Source organism: Arachis duranensis, chromosome 6 (genome assembly GCF_000817695.3).
Source record: "Arachis duranensis cultivar V14167 chromosome 6, aradu.V14167.gnm2.J7QH, whole genome shotgun sequence".
NCBI lineage: Eukaryota > Viridiplantae > Streptophyta > Magnoliopsida > Fabales > Fabaceae > Arachis > Arachis duranensis.
Window position 1 is genome coordinate 97,183,129 of NC_029777.3, and position 10,026 is coordinate 97,193,154.

At 34.3% G+C, this 10,026-nt stretch overlaps 2 protein-coding genes across 2 annotated transcripts; one reads left to right on the forward strand and one right to left on the reverse strand.

The window, feature by feature from the left end:
- Nucleotides 1-3,471: 3,471 nt before the first annotated feature.
- LOC107494854 (uncharacterized) lies at nucleotides 3,472-6,762 on the forward strand. Its single transcript, XM_052262567.1, has 3 exons — nucleotides 3,472-3,662; nucleotides 3,847-4,566; nucleotides 5,300-6,762. The coding sequence occupies exons 2-3, from the start codon at nucleotides 3,868-3,870 to the stop codon at nucleotides 6,626-6,628; spliced, it is 2,028 nt and encodes a 675-aa protein (XP_052118527.1). The 5' UTR covers nucleotides 3,472-3,662; nucleotides 3,847-3,867; the 3' UTR covers nucleotides 6,629-6,762.
- A 53-nt stretch (nucleotides 6,763-6,815) lies between these two features.
- On the reverse strand, nucleotides 6,816-9,798 carry LOC107494853 (glyceraldehyde-3-phosphate dehydrogenase, cytosolic-like). The gene is made up of 8 exons (XM_016115895.3): nucleotides 9,723-9,798; nucleotides 9,496-9,596; nucleotides 8,322-8,437; nucleotides 8,125-8,224; nucleotides 7,892-8,038; nucleotides 7,747-7,807; nucleotides 7,562-7,659; nucleotides 6,816-7,474 (listed from the first exon to the last, which is right to left on the reverse strand). Exons 1-8 carry the CDS (start codon nucleotides 9,745-9,747, stop codon nucleotides 7,112-7,114), a joined length of 1,011 nt encoding a protein of 336 aa, XP_015971381.1. The 5' UTR covers nucleotides 9,748-9,798; the 3' UTR covers nucleotides 6,816-7,111.
- Between the last annotated feature and the right edge of the window lie 228 nt (nucleotides 9,799-10,026).

Here is a 10,026-nt window from a genome sequence, read left to right on the forward strand (position 1 = left end):
GATTCTAATTCTCTCTTTCCAATAAGAGTAGTTGCTGCCATTAAAGTAAGGAGGTCTATTATTCGACTTCCCTTCCGTGAGAATGTACGCCATGATGTTGGGACCCATATTATTGGCGATGGATCTTTGCTCCAAGTTGTGAAGCTTGACTCTTTAAGACCTTGTTCCTGATACCAATTGATGGAACTGATTGAACTTGAGAAGGGGGGTTGAATCAAGTTGGCTCAAAAATGAACGTTTCAAGCTCTATTTTTATGGAAGCTAATTTTGCAGGAGATCTTTTTGTTTTGTCTCATACGCAGAAAAGAAACAGAGAAGGGAAGAAGAGAAAGAGGCCAACATGTATCCTGGTTCGGATTCTAAGTGCCCTGAATCCTACGTCCAGTCTCCATTACAAACATGGTGAAATTTTCACTATAATCAACTGATTACAATCACCAATACTATTGAATGACAACCTAATTCAACTAATATCTACCACTAAGCTTTCTTCACCAAAGCTCAGCTTCCCAAGTGTTGTCCCAACTTGGAAGGGGAGCCTAAACAGATTCAAACACACCAAGTGCTATTCCAACTTGGCACGGAGAACTAGTCCTAGTTCAAAAACCCAGATACACAAATTTTAGTGGCTCTTTCATACATCTCTCTTGCCTTTTCTCTCATGACTTTTTCAACTCACATATTCAGCCTTTTCTCAATACAAAAGATGACACAAGAGTGAACTGGCGCATCTTGAAACTTTTTTAAAAGTAACCAATCATATAAAACTATCTTTCACGAACTTTTATCACACTCAATCATTTTAACTTTTTAAGAGACTTACTTTTATATTTTATAGAATAAATTTCTGAGTTTCATAAAGAGGTTTTTTCTATTCATTTAAAGAAAAATAAAAAAGAGAGAACGAAGAGAAAAAATAATAAATGATAGATAGACATAGATTTATTTAATGGAGGAAATATATTTTTTTTCTCCCTATTTTAAACGTTACTGATAAATGGGAAAAGAATTTCGTTAGGTTAGATTTTGGCATCAAAAAATGGGAGCCATACCACTCATATTATTTATGCCTAACCCGCGGGCGTTCTTTCTTTAGATTTACATTTCCTTTATAGTTTCTAGTATTCATGTCATAAAATAAAACGCTTACATAAAACGCGTTAAAAAAAATTTTCTCCTTATAATTTGTGTATGATTTTTGTTTGATGAAAAATTCGAAAGAATGGTGCATTTTGGTATTTTTCTCAGCAACTTTGCCAAGTAATCAAATTAAGATGGTAGTCAATTAGTATATAAACTAGAAAAAAAATCTAACAATAAAAAAAATTTAAATCCACACATCTTTTCAATAAGGAAGAAAAGAAAACTTAATTTTACATTTTTTTTTAAATTTTTTATTAGAAAAAATATGAATTTAAATTATCATAAAAATATTTAAAATTAAATAAAAAGAAACATTCAAAATCTAAAAAAATATCTAAAACCAAATAAAAAATATCTAAAATTATTGTAAAAATAATATCCAAAACCTAATAAAAAAATATTTGAAAGTCTGAAACGTAATAAAAAAATTCAAAATCTAATAAAAAAATATCCAAAATTATTTTAAAAAATTCAAAATTAACAAAACAAGACATTCAAAATTAATGAAAAAATTTCGAAAACTAAAAAAAGAAACATCTAAAATTATTTAAAAAATTATCAAAAACCTATAAAAAAGACACTTATAAAAACATCCAAATATATATATATAAAGGCAAATATAAAATCTAAGAAAAAAAATATCTAAAACAAAAAGAATCATCCAAAATCTACAAGAAGAACGTTGTCTGTCACGACAAGAGGACTTTCACTGGATGGCAGCATGACGGGACGAGAGAAGATGGATGAAGAGGCTTCGCGGTGAGAAGGGTTGGGGGAGAGGGGGCGAATCGCGACGCGAAGGATTGGCAAGAGTCAAGAAAGAGAGGTGAGGTGGTCCAATGATAGTAGACAGACTAGGAGTGATGAGAAAGGTTGGAGGGGGAGGATGCAGCATTGCGGTGAGAGAAGTTGGAGAGGAAGATTGCGACGTGAAGGGCTGGAGTGAGAGGATGCATATTTTTTTTACCTCCACTTGATTTTTTGAAAAGTTAGCTCCACTTAATTACAGTTAGAGTTGGTTTCCTATACTTTGTCTTTTTTCAAATATGACATTAGTAAAAAAGTTCGGAGGACGAATTTCGACCACTAGCAAAAACATGTGAAATAAAAAAGCTTCTATTTTTATAAAATTTAAAATAAATTAAAAATATAATTCTTCCATAGTAAATTCACCTTTTACAACTAATAAAAAAGAAGTAAAATTTGCCTCCAAATTTTATTTTTTTTAAAAACATCTCTAACTATATTTGTATGTGTCGAATATTTTTTAAAATCATTTATAATTTTCATTTTTAGAGACTTAGTTTGGCCTCCTAAATCATATTCAAAATTTCGCCTCAAATTATAAGCTCTCAGATTTTGATTTCTTTTGGAATTATGATATCGAAAACATTTCAAGTGCATCAGGAATATCAGTGCACCAGTTGTTTTAACTGTTGATCTGAATTATAAAAAATATATATAGGTGCTCTCTGGTACACTTGAAATGTTTCCTATAATATCATAGTCATATTTTGGGGGAAAAAGCTAGTAAAAAGTGCTTTTTGCCAAAAATCATGTTTAAAGCTTTCCTGGTTAGTTGTCATACAAAACTGTACAATGCAAGCAGTTTTGCTCCCTGCAAATGTGAAGAAAAAGCAATCGATCACTTATTAACTCTGTCTCCCCACTTAACTAAAATCTGTCTTGGTCTTAGACTCTTAGTTGTTATATAGTTACGCATTTTAGTTCAGTGTCCTACTATCATTTATGCAACCAGCCAATCAATAGCTGAATGATTGTTTTAGGGTTAGTTTTCGTTAGAATCAGCAAGTGTTTATCACTATTCACTAGACAAAAACTCATGGCGTTGATAACGCTACAACCTATCAAGCCCAGAAAGTGATAAAGACACCACACCAAAAGATATCATATAATAAAGACGACGGACACATTATAGACAACTTTTTAAAGGGGGATAATACAACACAATATATGTATGTGCTAGTTTATTTTTTGGAACACATTAGAGACTAACATTAGTGAAAAAATTGAGTTAGCTTTTTCTTTTTTTTTTTATGGGTATCTCTATGGTCCAACATATCAAGAATAATAGGTTATTGTATGCACAAAGATAAAATAGAATTTGTATTTCAAATTTATTTAAAAAGGCTAATAATAAATTAATTATTAAAATAACTCTAATTGATTAAAAATGGATATATTAAAATTAAACATATATATGTGAGTAGCTAATCCTAGCACATGAAAAAAATGTTGGTTATCTTTATTTATCAATTTATTTTTTCACCGAGGAAAGGAGGTACTCCATAACAAATCATCAAGTCCTAAGCACCCTTACTATGTGGTTGTTTCTTCAATTGTTTTAATCAGCCTTTATCTTCCTTTCGGATTCCGAGATGACCAAAATGATTCAGAAGATATCCTCCTTTGCTGTGTCATCAGCCACCTTCTGCAGTGTCCATTTAGCTTTTCCTTGAAGTGTTTTGAACACTTCCCGGTTCCCACCATATTACCAAGTGAGTGTAATTATGGCTGTTTCCTTTCTTGATATTTGTAATTAAAAATTCTGATTATTACAAACCCTGGTATGTCCTATCCAAACTCAAGGTCAATAACACTTAATTATATTATATGGTCTCGTTGCTACTATATTCTTCGTTCTTTCTTTAATGACCATCTGATTTGAGCAATTTCAACTAGGAAGGAACAAAAAATCTTCCAATGCCTCCAACATATTTCCCTCTTCGCTGGGAAAGCACAGGGGACCAATGGTGGTTCGCATCGCCAATAGACTTGGCTGCTGCTAACGGCCACTACGACTTGGTTCGCGAGCTTCTTCGAATCGATAGCAACCACCTCTTCAAGCTCACCTCGCTCCGCCGTATCCGCCGCCTCGAACTAGTATGGGACGACGACGGCGGAGACCAGTTCCATCACGTCGCCAAGTGTCGCTCTTACGTAGCCCGGAAGCTTCACGATGAGTGCGAATCGAAGAAAGGAAAGAAGAAAAATGATTCTCTGATCCGCTCCGGGTACGGCGGGTGGCTCATGTACACTGCTGCATCAGCAGGGGACTTGGAATTCGTTCGGAAGCTTCTGGAGAGGAACCGTCTGCTGGCTTTTGGAGAAGGCGAGTATGACGTCACTGATGTGTTGTATGCTGCTGCGAGGAGCAAGAATAGTGAGGTTTTCCGGCTGCTGTTTGATTTTGCGGTTACCGGAAAACAACGTGGGAATCTGGAGGAGAAGATGGTTCCGTCTGTTTATAGGTGGGAGATGACAAATAGGGGTGTTCATGCTGCTGCTAGAGGGGGTAATTTAGTCATTTTGGAGGACCTTCTTGCAAATTCTTCTGATGTTTTGGCTTATAGAGATGCTCAGGGATCTACTGTCTTGCATTCTGCTGCAGCTAGAGGCCAAGTTCTACTCATTTTTCTCTTTTTTTTTTTTTTTAAGAAGAATTTTTAAAAAAAGAATCATCTTGTTGGGAAAAATGTCAATTTTTAGATAAATATATCAAATGAATTAGACCTTTTAAAGGTACTATACAAATTTAATTTTTCTATAATATATATTTGAGAGATAATTTTAATTTTTCACTCCCTTTTTTAATTTCTTGTGCTCCATTTTTATGCACTAATATAAATGGGTTCTCTACTGCATTTGTATACTTTTCTTTATTCTTTCTCATTGCTTTTAAAGAGATTTTTGGTGCTATTTAAATGGTGGAAACTCAGGTGTAGTCGACTAAATATTTAGATAATTTGACTGATTTGACTAAATATTTATCTAACAGCTCTCAGATATCAATTTTCACGTGAAGTCGACTACACCTGAGTTTTAACCTATTTAAATACTTTTAGTAGTTTTATTCACAAATGGAAGAACATGATGTCTGGATAGATTGCTTGTTCCTTCCTGCATGGTTAAATAATGATAGCAACTAAAAGGTGTGTGTCAATTGAGTGAGGTTAGAGGGAAGAGAAAAGGAAAGGAAGGACTTGTGAAGATTAAAAGGAACTCTACTTTACTCGAGTGTTTCCTTCCTTTCTTTTCATTTCAAAACACTAACTCACAAACCGAATAGTTTTGTTTTTCAATATTACATTGACTTTCTGAATTCAATGATATAGCCTTGTTTTCACCCATGCAGGTAATCAAATATCTCACATCATCATCCTTTGAAATTATCAACTCCACAGACCATCAAGGCAACACTGCATTACATGTGGCTTCATACAGAGGCCAACTACCTTCAGTTGAAGCTCTAGTCTCTGCATCTCCATCATTAATCTCTCTTAGAAACAATTCAGGAGAAACCTTTCTCCACAAGGCCGTGTCCGGTTTCCAGTCACATGCGTTTCGAAAACTGGACCGACAGGTTGAGCTTCTAAGGGAGTTACTGAGAGGGAAGAAGTTTCACACAGATGAAATCATCAACGTTAGGAACACTGATGGAAGAACAGCTCTTCACCTTGCCACCATTGGAAACATTCGCATTGATCTTGTCCAACTCTTGATGACATCTCCATCAATCAATGTCAATGCCTGCGATGTTAATGGAATGACTCCACTTGATTACATAAAGCAAAACCCGAATTCCACAGCATCGAAAGTACTAATCCGAAAATTGATTGCAGCTGGGGGAATGTTTGGTTTTAGAGGCTATAATTCAAGAAAAGCCATAGCTTCACACTTGAAAATGCAGCAGCAGGGGAATGGAAGCAGCCCTGGTACTTCTTTCCGAATCTCGGACACTCAAATCTTTCTGTTTACAGGAATTGAGAATAATGAATGGGATGCTAGTTCTGATGAGGGAAGCGCGACGGCGATGAGCGCTTTGCCTTCATCAGAACACATAGCATACGACTCTGCAGCTTTAGAGCACAGAAGATCAACCACTAGCAAGAGGCTGAGTTCCATGAACTACGCTGCCGCTGCTCGGTTGAGAAGAGTCTTTCATTGTCATAAGGGGAAGAAGGACAAGAGAAATGAAGGATTCAAGAAATCATTTGACGACAAGGTTTCCAAAGAAATCCCGAAACCACTTAGGCATAAATATTTTAGGCCTTCAATGGTTGTAAACAATAAAAGGAACTTTTCTGTGAGGAGTTACCAGTCAAGTCCGAATGCAAAGAAGAGATTTGCTTCAGGAACTGCGCACGGCGATGCGCAATCCATGCCACATGTAAAGGTTTCAGGGAGGTCAAGGTCTAGTTCATTTTCCATGATGTCATCATCAGTTTCTTCACCAAGATCGATGGATAAGCAGAAGGATATTTGCATTATTGACAATAATGATGGAGCTTCTTGCTCAAGTGAAATGAACAACGATGGTGATGAATCAGAAATTTTGGGAAAGAGAGCTTCTTCAGTTAGTAGAAAAATGAGGAGTCATGGTTATTTGTGTTTTGGTGAGCGGAGACTTCTTAATGCGAGAACAACCTTGAAGCGTAAACAAGAAAGCAAGAGCGGGGTTTAGTATATAAGTGATTATTATTTCTGGTGTAATGAAATTCAAGGAAAAGCTTTAGTAATTAAATGGCGGCTAAAAGTTGAATAATGCTTTTCAATGATAAGTTGTAGAATAATGCTTTTCTCTTCCTTTTTATCAAACTATCCTCACTTCTATCCTTCATCCTTATTACATAGTTCAAGTCCATAACAGGTTAAACCAAATTCAAACTTGATATAAATTGAAATAGACTCAGACAACATTGTTATAGGAACTAGGACGAATAAAAAATATCATTATCTCAGAATACGAGATGCTAGTAAGAAAAACTACATCAACGCTTAGTAGATAAAAAGAAGCAAATATTCTACAGAATAAAAGAAATCTAACACTAATAATGAGTCTTAATCAGAGGCAGATCCAGGACGCCCCTTCATCCTAAGAGCCACATTATTTGAAAACACTATTCTTATAAAGTTGAAGGAGATAAAATTGAAGGCGATTTCAAGTTTACTTAACAGAGGCAATGTGTCGGACCAAGTCAATAACACGTGAACTGTATCCCCATTCATTATCATACCAAGAGACAAGCTTGACAAAGTTGTTGTTCAATGAAATCCCAGCCTTCGCATCAAAGATGCTTGACCTGCTGTCACCGACGAAATCAGAAGAAACGACGTCGTCCTCGGTGTAACCAAGAATTCCCTTCAAGCTTCCTTCAGAAGCCTCCTTGACAGCAGCTTTGATTTCGTCGTAGCTGGCTCCCTTTTCAAGTCGAACAGTGAGGTCCACCACCGAAACGTCAATGGTGGGTACTCGGAACGCCATTCCCGTCAACTTGTTGTTCAGTGCCGGTAGCACCTTACCAACAGCCTGCATAGTTGAAAGAGTTAGTTACAAGTTAGTAGTAGTGATAACGGTTTTCTGTTATAGATGCTGAGCTGGCAGAGATTGACATACCTTAGCAGCTCCTGTACTGCTGGGAATGATGTTGGTGGCAGCAGCTCTACCACCTCTCCAATCTTTCATTGATGGTCCATCAACGGTCTTCTGAGTCGCTATGTAACACAATAAACCATTAAATTATAATAATAATACCATAACTAATGAAGACAAATAATCCATATATATACTATATTATTTACCAGTGGTAGCATGCACAGTTGTCATGAGACCTTCAATAATTCCAAACTTGTCATTAATAACCTGATATATAACATTAAATCAAACAAGATCACTTAATTGAGCTATTAATTAATTAAGAAGTATTTATTTGAAGTCTGAAACTACCTTGGCAAGTGGAGCCAGACAGTTGGTTGTGCAGCTAGCATTGGAGAGGATATTAATATCTGACTTGTATTCTTTCTCGTTAACACCCATAACAAACATTGGTGCATTCGCGCTAGGAGCAGAAATAATCACTTTCTTTGCACCACCCTATATTTCAAACCATATAGAAACCAAATTAATATCATATATATGGAGTATTAAATTAATTTTTTTTATTTATTTAAAAAAGAAACCTTCAAGTGAGCAGCTGCCTTGTCTTTATCAGTGAAAACTCCAGTGGACTCAATGATGTATTCAGCACCAGCCTGACTCCATGGAATTTCCTCTGGAATTCTGCTCAACCAAACAAAACGAAAAGCAATTTAAACTTAATTAACAACTGCATATATATAGCATTGTTAATTAGTATAGAATTAGAATAATTATGTACCTGCAGCCAAAAACGGCGACAGGCTTGCCACCAAAGAGAAGGGTTTTTTCATCCTTAACCTTAATTTCAGCATTCTTCCATTGTCCATGCACACTATCGTACTTGAACATGTAAGTCTACATCACAAATTATCCAAATTTTTAGCACAACACTTTTTTATTTTACGCACTAATAGGAACATTATTAAATAGCTTTTATAGATATCACAAATCACAAATAGCTTTTATAGATATGCACTAATAGGAACATTATTACATACTGATTATGCGATTATCATTTTCTTTCTTCTAAAATTCCTCAGTCATTCCCTACAACTCTTTATATCAACAATGGCCTAGCCAAATATTGATTCAATATCTTGCTCACAGTTTCAGTTGTTTCTTCTAGACATCCTCTCAATTTTTTTTACCAATCGAAGGAAAAAAGTGTAATCTCTCGTTATTAATTTTATAAGTGGGATAAAAAAAAACACGAGAAAAAGAACATTGAAAGAATAAAAATCACACTTTATTCTCTCAAATTTCTTTAATAATTAAAAAGATCTATTTCCGTCAAAATTACTCTATTCTTTGTTTTCCATATCCTGAAATCACAATATAACGAAAGAATCTTATGTGGCATGTATAAATAGACTAAATAATGTAGTAGTAAAAGTATTAATATGTATAAGTTGTAGAATTTTAATATTTGTAACTAAAATTTTTATAATTATTATTATGACACTTTTAGTGTATATTTATTGTATTTAAGTTAATTTTTAAGTTCTGTCAAATTATCAAAATTGCTGATATGATATCAATAAAAAAATATAATTTAGACTCATTGTATAAAAAGTTTGTATCAATTTTTATATAATAAAAATAGATAAATAGATTGAAAGTGAATTTTATAATCTTTAACTTTCTTGAAATCAATATTTAAGAGATAAATCGACAGGCGTATATTCCTTTATTAAACATATTTGAAAAAGTGGTAAATGAATCATGTAGAAAAATGTGACATTAGATGTTTAAAGTGGGTTAAATATAAGATCCACAGGAACATTAAATTAATAATAAAAAGTTAATTCATAATAAAATCAATCAAAATTTTCACACTTCATAGAAAATGATAAAAAGAATTACACAATTACAAATTAAGTGCATCATAGAATAGGCCAAAGTGAATCTCATACCATGTAATCAGTATTGATAAAGGGATCATTGACAGCTACAAGCTCCACGTCATCCCTCTGCAAAGCCACCCTGGCCACTAAGCGACCTATTCTTCCGAAACCTTCATTTATGATCCAAATAAGAAACACATCACACACAATAATACATCAATCACAATAAGTCTAACAATCTCTTTTGAAAAAGTCTATGATGCAAAACTAGAGAGAAGAGGATGTGAATGTAGTACCATTGATCCCAATCTTGATACCCATGATCTCACTTAGTGGCTGAACCTTAGCTGGGAGCAATTAGAGATTATGAATGTGAATGTGAGAAGAGTATGAAGGGTAGAAGTGAAATGTATGATATATATATATATATATATATATATGTTGGAAGTTAGAATAAATGGAACGGTTAACAAATAATGTGGGGGCATACAACCGTACCATACATGTCGATAGAAGCTAAGAAAAATTCAACAATTAACGATCAACACCCAAACATACCCGTTAAGAGACAGAATCGGTAAACACATAAGAAAACAATTG

Coding starts and splice junctions, on each gene's coding strand:
- LOC107494853 (XM_016115895.3), bottom strand. CDS start 9,747: ATGGGTATCAAGATTGGGATCAATG. Junction 8,225..8,321: donor GTCGCCGTTTTTGGCTGCAG/GTACATAATTAT, acceptor TTGGTTGAGCAG/AATTCCAGAGGAAATTCCAT. Junction 7,475..7,561: donor GCAGTACAGGAGCTGCTAAG/GTATGTCAATCT, acceptor TCAACTATGCAG/GCTGTTGGTAAGGTGCTACC.
- LOC107494854 (XM_052262567.1), top strand. CDS start 3,868: ATGCCTCCAACATATTTCCCTCTTCGCTGGGAAAGCACAGGGGACCAA. Junction 4,567..5,299: donor CTGCTGCAGCTAGAGGCCAA/GTTCTACTCATT, acceptor TCACCCATGCAG/GTAATCAAATATCTCACATC.